Source organism: Pygocentrus nattereri, chromosome 24 (genome assembly GCF_015220715.1).
Source record: "Pygocentrus nattereri isolate fPygNat1 chromosome 24, fPygNat1.pri, whole genome shotgun sequence".
NCBI classification, from domain to species: domain Eukaryota; kingdom Metazoa; phylum Chordata; class Actinopteri; order Characiformes; family Serrasalmidae; genus Pygocentrus; species Pygocentrus nattereri.
In genome coordinates, this window is record NC_051234.1 from 23317604 (window position 1) to 23336040 (window position 18437).

General features: G+C 37.5%; 1 protein-coding gene across 1 annotated transcript in view; it reads right to left on the reverse strand.

Moving 5' to 3' along the window:
* Positions 1-18093, reverse strand: part of vipr1b (vasoactive intestinal peptide receptor 1b) — a 131042-nt gene extending 112949 nt beyond the window's left edge. Inside the window, exon 1 of the mRNA XM_017717465.2 lies at positions 17815-18093. Coding sequence (XP_017572954.1) covers positions 17815-17877 — 63 coding nt within the window. The 5' untranslated portion in view covers positions 17878-18093. The remainder of the gene's footprint in view (positions 1-17814) is intronic.
* Between the last annotated feature and the right edge of the window lie 344 nt (positions 18094-18437).

The window sequence follows — 18437 nt, forward strand, 5'->3', positions numbered from 1 at the left end:
GGCATACAGCTTCTCATGCATAAAGGACCCACATCCTTTATTTTCTTGTACTGAATGCTTTTCTCAAGGTACTCCAAATGTTGTGTGAGCTTATGTTACAAAAACAGCCATAATTAATTTTATATGTTTTTTTTTCTAACCGCTATTTATTCCTTAGAATTAAACAGGCTGTTATTGTTACTCTCTCTTTGTAAATAAGCTCTGTTCTGATTGGCCACCTCATTCAAAAAGGCAGCCCAGGCTGAAATACCACTTATAACTCCAATATGAAAGGGTGGAGCTAAACTGCTGTAGACTGAATAAATGGGTGCAAATGTGTTGTTTTGTGACATCACAGAAAAAAAGAATTTCCAAAGGAGCTGCTTTTTGCAATTTAGTTTCCACATATGGTCTGTATGGACTCATTAGAAGCAGGATGCATGTCTTGGGGTGGTTTAATCCATCCAACTGATATTTAGGCAAATGCAGTGACTTGAGAGAAAAGTAAGGCCAAATCCCATTTCACCCTTTGCCCCTAATACTTAGCCCTTAGCCCTCTGTTTTACATGTTCATGTTTAGGGTTAGGGTGTCCCAAGTCTTGTTGAAATAGAGGGGTAGGGCAAAGTGTTAGGGCTACATTGCCCTCCAAACAGGGCAATGAGAAAAAAAAGAAAAACTGGCAAGATGGCTGTGCAAGCGACCAAAGAACCCCACAAATGTGAGAATTTTCTCCATTAAAAATTACGATAACCATTGTATTATCTTAATGTCGTTTCAATGTATTATTGTCATTTTATTCGTAACAAGCACAAAAAACTGCTAATAGCATGGTAATGTCTTGGCAGCTAGCTAGTTAACTTTCCCATTCCACTTTAAATAGTCTGGCAGTATTGAAGACTGAAGGGCCAGAATGTAACTGCTGCACCATTTAAAGTAGAACAGGAAAATTCGAACAAGAAGCTGGTGAATAGCTGAATTCAGCTTCGCATCACCAAAGAATTAGGAGTGGGTAATAATAAATAATGTCTTATAGCCCCTCTTTGAAAGTACCTAAATGTAACTAAAGCCCAGCAGTGAGGAGCTGAACTTTTCCCTTCTCTGCTATCACTGAAGACAGGCTGGGTCACCTACAAAGCAAAGAAATGTTTGTTTGTTTGTTTTTTATTTGAGGGTTGTCCCATTTCATAGGGCAAGATTTCAACCACTACCCTTGAAATATTAAATATAAATATTTAAAATGACCTTTACAATAATAAACACAATTCAGATTGTGGTAATCTTTGTGTAGGGTTTTGTACAACTCACTGTGTTCAGAAACTAGCTTTTCCTGTTTCCTTGACATTGACTGCTCAGCTGTAGATGACATATAGTACTATTTTGTGTATGCTCAGCACTAAAGTTGACTTTTTTTATATTAAATGTGTGATTTAAAATATCCAGTCTGCAGGCTAGTGGTCTCATGCTTTCCAGTTATGATGTATGGTGCTTCATAGACTACAGACATTTTACTACATTACATCAACAGATTAACAATTTTACCTTAAAATAAGAGTTTTGACATGATTTTGATGGTACACTGACTCACTAATAGGGAGAATGGCATCTCTGCTCTTGTCATTCCAGTCCCAGAATATAGTTCTGGGACTGGAATGTAGCTATAGTTCTATGTAACTTTGGAGGAGCAGGCACAAAGCCTCTCTCGAGAACTATGTAATGACTCACCAATAACTATGGCTCTTCAGCTAGCTACAAGAATCAGCTCTATATTCCCAGTAAGGATATAATCATAGAGGGTGAACAAATAAGACGATGTTATCCAAGTGAGAGAAAAAGAATGAGTGACCGAGCAAGAGACATGAGTAAATCTCAGACTGGCTTTTACTGGCAAGAGCTAAAAGGCCTAAAAGGATGCAAGACAGTCTTACGGCTAACAGAAAAACAATGAAAATTTGACAGGACAATGTACAGCCCTGCAATCCTTTATTTATGAAACACAACATAAGCTGTAACCTTATCTGTCTCATCCTGAGTTTTATAGTTTTTCAAATGCCAAAAGTCATCTAACCTCAGTCCCATTCAGCAGGCAAAGAAATACATTCATCTCAAGCCAAAAAAGGTCAGTCTTTGCCAAACTCACGCCAAATAAGCCTTAAAGTTTGCAACTTCCTATAATAAAAATCCTGTAATATTGTTCTACCTTGTAAGATGACATGGTTCTTTCTCTTCCAAAGTTCTTTGCAGTTCTTTGCAATCACAGATGTTTACACACAGAAACATAGAAATGTAGTGTAATCTGTAGCATCCACCTGGCAGTGTGACACACATGCATGCTAAGATTCTGTATCCTTCAGCTCATCAACAAGTGCATGTGTACATGAGGGGGGCTCACTGTATAATCTGTTTTTACAACAATGGTATAAAAGTGAAATGCACTCTGCAACTATAGGGAGAAATATAGGGAGACCCTAAGAGCAAAACATACTAGATCTCACATAATTCTGCTTTAAGGAGCCAAAATGGGGATTGTGTTACATGCAAACACTCCTGGATTCTGTCATCACAGGACAGGCAAGTAGACAAAAATACCCCAAACAATCCAACAAACTTTGTCAAATGTGGCAGTTAAGTTGCTGTGGTAGTAGTAAAGTACATCACGAGTAGCTGGTGTTATTACGTAATAGTGTTGCAGTTTACTAGACTTCCTTTCATGTGATGTCATTTCAGTGCACAGGAGTGTTAGCACATATGTAGAAATGTTCATATTTTAACAACTAGAGGACCCAGTGACATTTAGTGGGAAAACGTGCATGACGAAATGTACTCGATTTGTAACCTTTCTGCGAAGTGCAGGGTGGGATGGTAGTAATTTTTGAAAATTGTGTTAATTTTTACCTTCGAGAAAACCAGCTTTAACCCAGAGTTTCTGATATGAGCATGACTCCAACTACAGAATAATGCACAACTTCAATAGTGTATGGAGCCCCATGCAGAGGTCTACAGACAATAATGAAATTACAGTGTTTAATGAGTAGCAGCACCACCTTATGCCAGTTATTGTGAGTCAGTAAACAACAAAAACAGTGTATAACTTTCTTTTTGCAATAATTATATTTTAAAAATAATACTTCACTGACCTTTTCAAGGTTTTTTTTGTCCATTCCAACTTGGAAGCCTCAAAAAAATAAAAACTAAAGACTGGGAAGCATATTGTGAATTGTGAAAATATCTTCAAATGTCAAGATGTTATATTTTTGCCATGTAGCCCACCCTTACACTAAAGGTCACTAGCATAGGGAGCTTAAATTATTATATAGTTATACTTGTAAAACAAGGCACTAGAAAGATGTCATTTTTTAGAATTTAAGACAAACTGGATTTAAAATTTCTCCATGGTGCTTTTTAGGTTCAGTAGTGATGTTTCCTGTCTGGGACGTCACGCACAGACTATTTTTATGACAATTAGTCAAGGACCTGTCTTGTATGTTAGAATGAATGACTGAACTCACTGCAAACTTCAACTTCCTGCACGGGTGTCTGTGAAGTTTCACGCCGAGTGGTCTGAGAGTGCGCTGCTGCTTGCTCAGTGGGGGACGTTCTGAAGCTCCTGAAAGCTGAGCAGTCTCAATGACTTCATAACAAAAACATGCCAAGCTATGTTATTGTAAAGTCCTTGTATATGATGGCTCCTCAACACAGATGTTCACGATTGCACCACGCAGCTGTTTAAATGTCTTTCACACTAATGCCCTTAACAGACACCAAAATATGTCAACAAAGAAGGCCAGACAGAGCGGAAGCCCAACCTTTAGAGAAGAGGTGGTGGTTGTAATATTAAAGAGACACAACGAAAGAAGGAGATCATTTGGAAACCCTTCTCTGACTGAAATTATGGCTTGAATTCCTGAGAAATTCATATGGTGGTCACAGAACTAAGGACCACCTTGGTGGAACGAGATACATTTTCATTCTATTTGACATCTTATAATGGACAAGTACAGAAAAAAAGACTTCAATATACATTCATGAGGATGGTTTATTTCCTTATGTTAATCGGTTTATGCTAATTTGTGGTAACAGGGTCCCCCATGATAACACACTCACATTTATGCTTAAATAAGGAATTATCTTTTTTCTTTACAAGACAGAATTTTGGATTGGATCATGCATGAAAGTCAGCATTTTGCCAGATTATGTCCAAGTAAGTTTAACATGAACAAGGAACAGTCTATATTTCCAAATGTCATCATGAATTGGAAATCATAAAGCATTTACTTTCTATACCATGAAGTTACATGTTATTGTTGATGTTATTAGTTATGTAATCAAAAATAACAAGACATTTTAGAGGCTGGCAAAATTGTTACACTAAGATCAAAATTACAAAGAAACAAGAATTTTGTGTTTGAGATTTTATCATATGTGGAATCGTGCTTAATATGATCAAGAAAAAGTACTAACATGGTACAAAATCAACTGATTTCAGTAACTTTTCTGTACAGTCTGTGTACACAGATTGTAAATATGCAAATACTGCTTTTTTAAAACGGTGCAGCATTAACTGACCTTTAGCTACAGGACTATAGGACTGTCAATGGAAGCATAAGCATGCTTATACATGATAATTTAAATATAATGATTTACCTACTGGTCTTTTAATGGCCCAAACACTGATGGTATGAAGCATGACTGCCAGTTGTATCAACCATTTCCTAGCCTTACATACTTAGATGTAAAAATAGCATGACTGACACAGTTCCTAAATATGTGTTATTATGAAATTTATAAACTGATCCAGGATTTTGTGCGGTGGACCTCCCCTCTGCTTAACCACCACTTGAAAGGCAGTTAACATTCAACTTTCAACAACATAACATGGGAAGTTGTGCTCTGATCATCAACAAACACTCAAAACAGATGGAATATGTGTTAACCCATTTTTGGTTACTAAGAATGAAGTAATCTGTCACTTGGTTGTTTTGTGTTTATTTTGGCATATTGAATAAAAAAGACTTGATGGAAATGGCACACTGTACAGTTTGTACACTTGCTTGAGGTGTCGATAAAATTATTTTTTGCCAATTAAAAAGAAACTATGACAGAAACATGTTTTCCAATCACGTATAAAATAATTAAACAAAGTAACCAAAATGTTGTCGTTTTGGCTTGGCTGTAGCTACAGAACATAACAGAATGTGGCAGTTGACTGATGAAGTAATTACAGTGTGTCGTTACCTTATCAAGGAAAAAATATAACAGTAGTATCAAACAGTAAATAGATGTAATGCACCACCAGTTAAGCCCACCAGTAGGCACCCTAATAGATTTCCTGAGCCATCGTATTTATGTGAGCATGTTTTGTCTTTGCACCCTTACAATATAAAATATAGCCATGAAATAAAAAAAAAAAGAAAACAGCAATGACAATTTGCTTAACATTAAAAGGTTGTCTGTAAACTCACTCCATTTGCTTCAGAAGTGTTTTATGAACAGGACCAAGACAGTTTGTGCAGAGCTAATGGAAACATTTGCAACATTTCATTTGCCAATTATTCAACAACTGGCAGATGGATGGAAACATGGCTAGTGAAGCGATTCAATAAAGGACTTTTTCACATCTTATTTAATTTATATAACCTACTGATGACAGTTGACTGAATATCCATAACTGATTTAGATAACTGAGAAATGGATTCTCCAAATACCCATAGGTGTTATTTAAACTCAGGCTTTAAATGATCTGAATCTTTAAAATTAGTGGAATGAAGATTAATAGATGTTTGGCAGTGAGATGGAGCACCACTTAATGAATTAAATCTTCCAGAGCACAGTGCTTGGTTTCACACCAAATGTGTAGGAACTTGTCTTATGTCTGCCAAAGTTTTCAAAGTAACTTTTATAGGGTGTGGAAAATATAATCTCTCTCACACACACACACACACACACACACACACACACACACACACACACACACATACACACTTTCTAAGCCACTTATCCTTCTGGGTCACATGGGTGAAAGGCAGGTAACACCCTGGACAGGTCTCCAGTCCATCACAGGGCAGACAGATATTCACACCTATGGGCAATTTGGCGTGTCCAATCAGCTTGAATGCATGTCTTTGGACTGTGGAGAGAAACATGTGCAGAAGAAACTTTACACAAAAATGACCCTGGTCACCCAGCCAGGAATCTAACACAGGCCTGTCTTACTGTAAAGCAACAGCGCTACCCAATGTGCCACCATGCCGCCCAATTTCTCATTTAAGTCATCTAAAAAGCCAGAACTCATTATTAGGAGAATTCCACTGATTATTCAAAATTGTTACACAATTATTGATATATAAGCAAAGTAAGTCAGAGTGCTTTGAAGTGAAACGTTTCATTGTATTTAAACATATGACTCAGATTTCCTTACAGTGGTGGTGACAGGAACATGGTGTCTACATCACAAATGTAGACAGTTTATGTACTATCCAAACTGAGCAACGAACGTACAACGAACGTTTTTATATGTAATGTTGATGATGGTAAAATAGTGTTAACCCCTTTGGTACTATTCTGCTTTACAATACCTCACAAATACCTCTCCACCACAAATGTTATATATACATTTTGAACACAACCATCTTAAAACAATGTCTCAGAGATCAGGAAGCACATTCATAACTATTTCATTAATAACTTACTGTGAGGGAGCTTATAAAGACATTCAACACCGTGTCTGGTTCCTGTCATTACCACTGTGAACAATTCTGACTCTGTAAGTTTCTCTACAATGAAGTATCAAACAACTCTGAATGACTCTGTTTACATCTTAAGCATTAAATTATGCAGAAATGTTGGACAAAAAACAATGAATTATAATCCTCCTTTAAGATTTACACCATCAGTGTCAAGTCCAAATGTGTCACTTGTTTACCAAAGGTAGAGCCCAAAATTATTTGCAGAATTACAGCACTCTTGAAATGACTACAACAGAAAGCAGTAGATTAAACATTGTAAACAAACTAAAAATGTACTCTTACTGCTGTTACTGTTACTTCAATCTTCATTGTATGAACATTTTCAACTTGATTTATTCAGTGTAATTTTTATACTGGGATTTTGGCACTGAAAGTGGTTTGCAGGCATTTTTTCTGGTAAATCAATTATATTCTCAACATACTTTTACCACTTAATAAACTGTGCTTATATATTCAATGCAACAGAATATTTGAAAACAAAATCATTCAGTAGTTGATTTCCCCAAAAGCATTGCAAATTTCTTCATTAGCTTTTAATGGGCAAGTTTATACATCATCTATCTTTCTCTCTTGTCTCTGGTGTTGGGCTTTGCAGTATGATGCTCTTGAAAACATGCACTGAAAAACTGCAGGTAAGTACTGTAAAACGAGTCCAATATAAAACACATCTTCAATCAATCAAACCCTCTAAATGTGCTCAGTAAAGCTGAATAAAATATTTCTTTAATGTTAGGTAACAGTCTGTACATACAGATTTTGCCCTTACCATTTTTTTATCCCAAGAATCAATTCAAAGACAGAAAAGTAGACCTTTATCACACGTATATGTCTAAAACAGAAAATCATACCGTGCCTTTGAGAACAAAACAGTGTGTTACAGTTAATTATTTCAGTGTCAGTGACTTCTGGCCCTGCCGACGTTCATATACAATCTGAATTAGAATCTTCAGAAATGACAAAACTCACAGCGGTGTGTCGATGCAGAAAATTCATGTAGAATTCATTTCATGTAGAAAAGGTTTTTTTTTTTATTTGCTGACATGGAGTTTGTTTAATATGTTGGCGTAATATGTGAAGGACAGATACCTATGGGCTGCACACATTCAGGCCATCTGAATGCAGCCTTTGGGAAGACAGTGTAAAATGTGTGGCAAACAGAAGAACACAGAGAGATCTACCAGGAAAAAATGAAGTCACCTTTCAGTTTGAGATTCTGACTTCATTGTCTAGACTTTGAGAACAGTCTCTGTTTTAACTTCACTCACTACTGATTATATTAGTAATAGTCACTGATCAGAAACATAACAGATCATTCACATCCTTTCAAAGATCCCCAAATACGTTATTGGAAAAAAGATCAATTAAGAAGCATTTAAAAAAGACTTAAAGGGACATTCTATTCTAAAATCAGCATTGATACGTTATTGTCCCATTACGTAATGTTCTGCAGCGCAGCATGGCACCCCTCAGCATCACCCGTTTGACAGAATACACTGTTTTGTGTTTCCGTCCATCACCCAGCATTCAAATGCTGTTTGCCTGAAATAGAGGTAGGCAATATGACAAAAAAATATATCACGATACTTCGAGTTTTTCATGACTGAGGTCTGATAAATCGGAACAGACAAAAAAAAATCCAGTGCCACATTTTAAAAATACTATTAAAAACTATAAATCTAAAGATTTACATAAAATACTTCACACACTGAACAGCAGTGAATCCAAGTAAAGGACTAATTACACTCTTTTTCTATTGAAACATGCATTTGGTTAGTGTCTTTATGTTTTTCCATAGAATGGAAAACTGTATTTACATAAGAGTTTGGTACATGGAACTGACATACAGTGAACCTCAAACATAGTTGTCTCTTCCTTCGCATGCAAATCGGCATTTGCAAAAGCGGGTGGTAAAACGGGTCAATTCTATACGACATGTTGCATCTGTGTGAGCTACTGTGGTGCCTTGCTGTAAACCAGCAGATCAGAGCAGAGCTCATCAAATTATTAATGTGTCCCCCAAAAAAAGCTAAAACAGCTTGTTTCCTTCCAGGGCCGAATCACTGGGTTGTAAAACCGTATCTGGGCATTTTTCAGTCTGACCAAAGTCACATGACCTCTATGTAAACATCAGAGAACAATTTAAAATACTTAATAAATGTATTCCATGACACCTTTAAGCACTGATGATATTCTCAGTATGCTGTATATTGTGACATATTGACATGATAAATATTTTCATATAGTCCAGCCCTACCCGAAAATGTTTGAAGCTTTTTTTTAAATATTCTTCCTACTTTGAAGATACCTCAGCAGAGAGGGTTTTCCTAGTCGGTAAATTGAAAAAATCTCTGTCACTGTAGGTGGCGATTTACCAATGGTTATGTTTTTCACTTTGGCCACTATGTGCATTTTAAAAGATGTAAAAAATATAAAACACTATGTGGCAGGAAATGCAGGCAGTTTGAGCACCTCTGGTCAAATTACATGTTTTCAAAACATGAAAATAGCTTAACATGTCTTCTACTGCATATATGAATGCATATTTTCTAGTTATTTACTAAATGTAACAAACAGGGAAAAAAATATAGAATGTACAGAAGTCAATTCTTTCCCCAATATATTAAACTGAATGAATAATATGTGTTCTCTAAAATTAGCAGAAAAGGCTATAGTTAAGTTTATTCTATGTAGAGGACATGTTCACTTTGACTGGGGTGTTAAGCCTTTGCATGTGTCTATAAATAGGTGTGTCTGCCAGACTGTTTTTGACCGTAAGAAAGAGCATCATGCAATTTGCCAAAACTAATCATCTGCTAATCTTCTGCTGATTCAAGACGGTAACTTCTAATCGATTTTAATGATTTACTTATGACAGCCCACTGCAGATGAGTTTTAACTGCTATATAACAAACTGTTCAGCAACTCAAGAGGACACCTGCTATTTTCTATGCAACATGCAAATCTGCTTTGCACTGATGTAACCTAATGAACTGTACCAAAATAGTGCAATGTGCAAATACCTACTACAAATTTTAAGTAGCTGTTTACAAGACATTCAGGCACCGCTGACCTACCATTGAGAATCATTATGTTTCTGATCCATCTGTCACTCCACTTGAGATGTGCCATCAGGGTCATCATGCCTCATTGAGCATGGTGAGGAACGCGCTTCCCCACTCAGGAATCTAATCAAGGGGTCAGGAAGCAGACATTAGCTGAAATCCCAATCACCCAATCAAGGTGTCATCAAGAACACCCAGCCTGCCACGTTTTACTCAGAATTAGAACTAGAACCGCTTTTATTGGCCAAGTTGGATGGAATTTGTCTTGGAAGAAGCTCATTGAGACAAACATAGTAAAAGGAGATTAAACAGAATAAACAGAATAGGACAGTTCTATGACCTACTGTACTGCACAGTTAGAATCAGCCAGGATTGGAATCAGCTGATATTTGTTCCTAGCATGCAATCGGTATTTACTCTATTTATTTCTGTCAATCTCTCTAATCATCTCATGGCCTAAATATTGTAAACAAGCCAAGAACTTGCATGCCGTATCTGAATGCCGTGCATGCACATCCAGGCATGTGTTAGGCCTTCTGCTGCCATTAATAACTGTTTCCATAATACATTCTCTGGTCTGTTATAGCTTTGATTAATACGGAAGAAAACAGGCCGTTATGAGCCTATCAATAATAATTGTTTTCACATTTTATACATTTCCTTCAACAAAAATCATAATTATTCCTTTTACACAATGCTCTTTTAAACAAAAAAACACCCACCCTCTGTTCTAAATCATTTTTGCAAAAAGACTTTTGGGCACAACAATATATCTTTTACATTGCTCTTTAAAATGTTACTTTGTTCAGAGAAGAAAAGTGCAAAAACAAGGGAACAACACATGACCACACCTGACATAGCATTTATACCATAGGGCAACAATGGAGACTGATTCTACAAGAACTCTGCATTTCTTTTCAAATGATAGATGACAGAGCAATGATAAATTAAAAGGTTTGATGGTCGATAACATCACATATCAAATCTGATATTACTGACCACACAGAAACAGCCCAGTCATCAGCCATGTCACACATGTAGGTGTTCTAAAGCAGTGTTTATTTAAAAACTGTAGGTTGTGACCTGCTGGTAGGTCAAGAGATTTATTTAGTGGGTCATGAGGAAGCTGTATCAATGCATATTTATTTTTATTTTTCGAGAGCAGAGCTAAATGAAGAGTATTTTAGATCTGAAGTGGTAACTATGCCATTTCTGTACCACTGATGCTCTCAAAGAGCTCCTGTGTTATAAATGCGGCTTTCACCTGGCAGCAACACGATCACATGTAGTTATTGAGTAGGGACAAACATAGGGATTTGTTTTTTTTTCTACTACGAGCAAGACTGCCATTAGAAAAATTTACAAAATACTCTAAACTTGATCCACTTTGCTGCCATGCTGCATCTAAATCAAGCTTGCTTTAGTCTAATTGATCAATGGTGATCAGAGTACAATGATGGTTGGCCTTCTAAACTAGCTGACAACGTGAACCAGAACAAATTTAACTCTTGTGTGGTATTGATGTTTTTGTTACTCAGTGATCTGGTCGAACCACCACATGACTATTATTTTTTAAAGTCAATATAATCATAACAATTGCTTTTTGATTGATACCGGCTCATCTCAGTTTTGCCAGAAAACATCTTGATGATCCCCCAGACTTTTGGGAGAAGACTCTGTGGACTGATGAGACAAAAGCTGAAATTTTTGGAAGGTGTATGTCCTATTCCATCTGGTGTCAAAGTAGCACAGCATTTCAGAAAAGGAACATCATACCAACAGTAAAATATAGTGGTGGCGGTGTGATGGACTGGGGCTGTTTTGCCGCTTCAAGACCTGGAAGACTTGCTGGGGTAAATGGAACCATGAATTCTGCTGTCTACCAAAAAAAACCTGAAGGAGAATGTCCGGCCATCTGTTCTTGACCTCAAGCTGAAGCGCACTTGGGTTCTGCAGCAGGACAATGATCCAAAACAAACCATCACACATCACATAGTCCACCTCTGAATGGCTTAAGAAAAAAATAAATTAAGACTTTGGAGTGGCCTAGTCAAAGTCCTGACCTGAATCCAATTGAGATGCTGTGGAAACCCTCCAATGTGGCTGAATTACAACAATTCTGCAAAGACGAGTGGGCCAAAATTCCTCCACAGCGCTGTAAAAGACTCATTCCCAGTTATCACAAACACTTGATTGCAGTTACTGCTGCTAAGGGTGGCCCAACAAAGTTATTAGGTTTAGGGGGCAATCACCTTTTCACACTTGACCTTGTAGGTTTGGATTTCTTTTTCCCTTAATAATAAAGACCTTCATTTATAAACTGCATTTTGTGTTTACTTGTGTTATCTTTGTCTAATATTTAAATTGCGTGATCTGAAACATTTAAGTGTGACAAACATGCAAAAGAATAAGAAATCAGGAAAGGGGCAAACACTTTTTCACACCACTGTAAGTATGCTTTAAAAAAACCTTCATGTGAATGAACAAGTCTGTGTGCACAAGCAAGCCTGATAACCTGTAAGTCTAACTTAACTGTGCAGTTTAGATAAAAATGCAGACCATCCCTTCAACTAATGGTGATTTTGTTCAACTTGCTAAACTAAAAGAGAGCTAGCTGAAAAGAAGACAGTTTCACTACAGGTTTAGTAGTTATCCAACACGCTGAGCTTTCATCATTTTCTACATCTTCTCGTATTTACATTTATGTAACCACGTATTCAGACTGCTGTAACTGGAATGTTATAGAGGTTTAGTGAGCACTGAACTCAACTTTGACTGACAAGTCCTGTTATGATTACTCCTCATGCATTTCCGTCAGGTAAATCAAGAGTCTTACAATAATCACCTCAGGTGTATAGAGGTTCGCCTGCCAGCACAAATTCAGAAGCTAAAGCAGGACTGATTTACATAACTACTCTCTCTATTTCACATAATGTTCCAAATGAAGGAAGTGTTTGCCTGTTTGCTAGTTTATGTAATAAGAAGAGTCTCAAGTGCATAACAATGGGAAGAAAAGAACAGAGAGACTAGAGATGAAAGAGTGTAAGGAGTAAAAAGAGGATAGCTGGTTAGAACAAAGCATTTAGTCATGAGTCAAACGAGTCGGTTAAGAATTTCAAATGAGTCAGTGGGAATTTTCTAAAGGTGCAGTATGAAGTAGGTGGAGTTGCTGTGGGCATTTCATATTTCATACATTTGCAATATGCGCCAGAAAAGAGGTAAAAGGCACATAAACTGAGTGAAGTACAGTTTTGTGATGAACAACACCTTCCCACATTTATGTTCCACTCCTTTTTGTGCCTCTCCTGCAATTCTGAATGCTCCTGTGAGCCCTGTGCTATTTCTGAAGCTCATTTTCGTGACCAGTGCAGGGTTTCCAATAGACCTTTTCGGATTAGACGCTGTGACTGAACTCCCAAGTACCTCACCTCACATCAAAAAAATTCATTTACTTGTTTACTTATTTCTCCCCCGGTTTAGTGGTAGCCAATTCCCAAGTGTTGGACAACACCATCAGCCGTCTTGATAAGCTTGTCATTACATCTTGCTCACGTGCTGTGCCTTCACACATTTGAAGAACTTAACCTAAATTCTCCAGTCACATAATACATAACCATAGCTCCCAGTCGATCACTATTCCAACAGAAAGTACGGTCTTAAAATGACCTGGCGAGAATAACACAACTGCGTTCAGCATCTTCAGAAAAAACAATCCATCTCTAGAACAATCTGGAAAAATATAATGAGCTTATTGTGTAAGCTTTTTGTATAAACATTTATTTTGAAGAACTCTTGTTTCAGTTTCATTCGAGACGTCATAACTTAAAGCTGATGGTGCTGACCTATCAGGTCATTGACATTTTATTCATGTCTTCACTATCAAACACCACTTTACAAAACAACTCACAACTCTGGCAACTAGGAGTGGGTGAGTGAGCAATTAGTGATGAAATATAAACCAACTGATGAGATAACTTATCATATACACTACTGTTCAAAAGTTTGGAACCACTTATCATATTAATTATAGCTGTAATTTAAAATGAATGACTTATACAGTAGAGTGAAAATTATTATTATATACATTTTTAAGTTTAGGAACACCAATATACACTTTTCTACACTACTGTCCATTTTATCAGCTCCAATTACTGTATAGCTGCACTTTGTAGTTCTACAATTACAGACTGTAGTCCATCTGTTTCTCTGATACTTTGTTAGACACTTTTACCCTTTTCTTCAGTGGTCAGGACCCCCATGGACCCTCACGGAGCAGGTACTATTTGGGTGGTGGATCATTCTCAGCACTGCAGTAACACTGATGTGGTGGTGGTGTGTTAGTGTGTGTTGTGCTGGTCTGAGTGGATCAGACACAGCAGTGCTGCTGGAGAGACACCTCAGTGTCACTGCTGGACTGAGAATAGTCCACCAACCAAAAATATCCTGCCAACAGCGTCCTGTGGGCCCAGTCTAGAGGATGACCAACACAAACTATGCAGCAACAGATGAGCTACTGTCTCTGACTTTACATCTACAAGGTGGACTGAAAAGGTAGGAGTGTCTAATAGAGTGGACAGTAAGCGGACACAGTGTTCAAAAACTCCAGCAGCACTGCTGTGTCTGATCCACTCGTACCAGCACAACACACACTAACACACCACCACCACATCAGCGTTACTGTGGTGCTGAGAATGATCCACCACCCAAACAGTACCTGCTCTGTGAGGGTAAGCAGCATTAACTCTTTAATTACTTATTTTTTAAAATTTCTTATTGAATTATCTGTCTCAACAAGCCTTTCTGGTTGTTCATTTTACCATAACTTAATTCTCACTGTATACAGCTTTCTAAATCACTAGTGAATCATCTACAGCTCTGTTTAGTATTCAGGCCACCATCATAATAAATTCATTTTTACAAGTTTACCCACTCTCAGAAAAAAGGTATGAAACTGTTACTGGGGCAGTAACATAACTGTAACTTGTCATAACTGTACCATAATTCATTAAAATTATATGTTCTAATGTTGTATTGACCCTGCACACCCAGTCTCATCTCCAGGTTTCTTATTTTGTTGTTCTGTTTTAAAACATTAGATTCTGAAAATCTACAAATATTAAAAACAATAAAACATTGTACCTACACAGAACCTTTATTTCTAACAGTGTAGTTGAAGAAGCATGAGAAGTCTATTTAAGCACAAATTACATGGGTTCACAAGTAACTCTGTTTCTAGGAGGTCCTGAAAGCACAGACTGAGGTTCATTCAAGAACATTAATCAGGAAGAGTCCTGATTAAACAATTCGAAACATTGTTTGAGGGGCAACTGGGAAATCTGTTGTTTTTGCCATCATTAATGGTCAGCATGGTCAGCAGCTCATGTTGAATTAACAGTTGTTGTCAGTTTACCCGCAAATCCATCAATGCTACTAGATACAAAAGGCCTGATATTCAGTACGCCAGTCTTGTTTATTCTAGATAAATCTGTTAATGATGACAACTTGTAACATAATTTTAATTAAGATGAAGGTTTATTTCACTTTAACAAGTATAACTATAGCTTAAGCAAATCTCCTGGCCGAATAGCCTGGCATCTTTTTAAAACGAGCACCCAAAGTCATCAGAAATCAGAGCATATACATTTCTCAGTCTGGAACCCGTCATTCCACGTGTCAAGATTGTATCGGTTTGAAAACAAGACCTGTCAGAAGTTTGACCTTAGAAAAGACACATCTGTCCAGGATAACACCTGTCATCCAAAAACATTCCACCTCCTGCTGCATTTTAAATGCCAAATATGTCGGCTATCATTTAGAACATTTAGAACGAATAGGATAGTTTGCTGAAGTGACCAATTTGTCATCTCAAGCCTTTAACCCAAGCTGTCAGAGTAACGGAAATATGTTTCAATCTGGCATGTGCAGGATCACTTTGCAACCAGCTCAACAGCACAACTGATCAAATACAAATAGGATCTTAATGGAAGGTGAGTAATTACCACAGCTTTTTTTCCTGGTCTGTACTCTGTAGTGCACTGGCAGCTTCTGTACCTTCCAAATGTAATTATTTTACTTAAACAGGGTGCTTTTTAATGGTCCTTATGGCCCTGGTTCACCCACCTGTCTTCTACACTGCCATAAAGATGACTCATTTCTATTAATCACTACCGGGACAGGTAGCCAGACTGCTTCACTGATAGAAAAAAAAGTTCTGAAAAAAAAGAATGAGTCTGTTACCTCTATTTCAGGGTGTGAAAGCTACTTGTGTAAAAGGTGCCAGTGTCTTTTGCCAAGTTTTGATGAGGTAAGTCTCCTGGCTCTGACATGCTCATAAAACAGTCAACTTCCCTGCTGTAATAGCTTTATATGGAGCATTTAGTGGTGTTTAGACTCATGAGCTTACCTACAGGCTACAGTCCAACAACAACCAGCAATAAAAGACCAAATTCTAATTACGAACCATCTGCAATCTCAAATATTAGCCAGTTACAGCGTTTGAAAAATATTCAGCAGAAGCACATATGTGCTTCAACAGAATATGTACTGAAAGGCCACAATTCACCAACAACAAACTGAAAAAGGCAGAATTCAAATATGCCAACATGATACATCCACAACTATTGTGCAGAAGCAAAAATTGCACATTTAAAAACACTTAATACTAAATTAAAACTTTTAAGCACAACCTCATATATTATCTGTCACTTGTTCAGCCAGCACTTAAAATACTGTATACAAGATGTACAATTGAAATATTTACCTTACTGGCTTCATAGATTGACATGAAGCATTTTGTCCTGTTAGGTTTGTATTTATAGGCTGTCTATCAAAAACAGCCACTTATATGAGACTAAACTCAAACTATGAGGCGTGTTACCTCAAATATTATCCAGTTATAGGTTATAGCAACGTAATACATCCATAGATTTTGTGCAGAAGTAGGGACATAGGCGATATGGCGATATTTTATCTATATTATAAATTTCGTCACAATATACGCTTTTCTGAGCAAGCTGAAGAGATGCTTAAAGAACACTGACCAATGACGCTTCATTACAAAGTAAGCATGACTAAACCTGTTTAACTGGATTAAGAACAGTGCAGCATGTAAAACAGCGAATAAAAACCACTGTAGCTCTGGGTTTATTACTGTTATCATTGTAGTATTTTTATATGTGGCACTACAGGTTCTATTTTGCCTGTTCCAACGTATTAAATCTCAGAAAATCGAAAATACCGTGATGCATATTGTGTACTGTGAAAATGTCTTGAGGTATCATGATGCAATATTTTTTGCCATATCGCCCACCCCTTTGCACAAGCAACAACTGTAAATTTTAAAATAGCTTAAAGTCAAATGATGAGGTATATTACCTCAGGTATTAGTCTGTTACAGGTTATACCAACATAACACAATATTACATTCTATAAAGCCCAAGTTGTAAGCTCTTAATATCCCTGGCTTCATAGCTTTACATGGAGCATTCGGTACTGTTTAAACATATAAGCTTGTTTCATTGGCTACAATCCACCAACAGCTGCTAACAGGCTACGAGTCTTAAACTGAAATTCTGAAGCATGTTTCCTCAGTTACAGCTTAATAAATGTTCTGTAAAAGCGCAAATAGTAGATTTGAAAGAACTTAACTGGCTTAATGGCTTCATACCGAGCGTTTTATTCAAGATTTGAGACGTTTTTTAGGCTACAATCCACCAACAAGACTACACCAGACAAAATTCAACTTATGAAGCGTTACCTCAGATACTCGCCAATTAGAGGGAAACCTGCATAACAACAAATGAAGTAGGTACATTAAGTTGTAAAACTGGAAATACTGAAATTCACTGGTCTCAAAGCTTTACATGGAGCATTTAGAGCTGTTTAAATGTTTACAACCTGTATTTATAGGCTACAGCTCACCAACAACAGCCACTAAACCGAGATTAAATTCAAATTATGAGGCAAGAAATTGTGTAGAAGTGGTGTGTTTGAAAATACGACTGTTATTAAAGGCAGGAGTGGCACTTACTTCACGCAGAAAGCCGCTCAGAGTTGAAAGATACAGCACAAATCTGGACGCCTCCACGAACATGTTTGTGGTTGCCGGACACGTTCGGGTTCGGGAGACACAAAAAAGGAACAAAACTACCCGGAAAGTTTCTCGTCGAGGTGTCTGGAAAACGTTTCACAAGAAACGTTCAAAAACACGACAGCTGTGTCCTCGGAAGAGATGGTAAACGAACAGAGACGTTCATCTGAAGGAGCATCTTATACGTCCTCCGTTTCACTTGCCAACGTCTTCACAATGTGGCATTTCACACGCTGGTTCGGCGTTCGTATTTTTTCCACCCGTATTCAGACAAGCCACGCCTCCTGCGATATGATTGGATGGTAATTTATCATTAGTAGTGCCTGAGCTCCAACTGTGAGTATTTCGCAATTAGCCAATACTAGATCAGGATGAGGGACTTTCTAACCAATCCTAGCACAGCGGAAGGGGCTTTAATAGCCAATCCGAGCCAAGGAGGCAGGTCAATTATAGCCAATCGAAGCGAACGAGGGATATACAAACGTTTCTACAGCAGGAGGCTTGACACCAACACCCAATCCCAGTGCAGGAGGAGGGGCACTACGAGCCAAGAATCGCAGGAG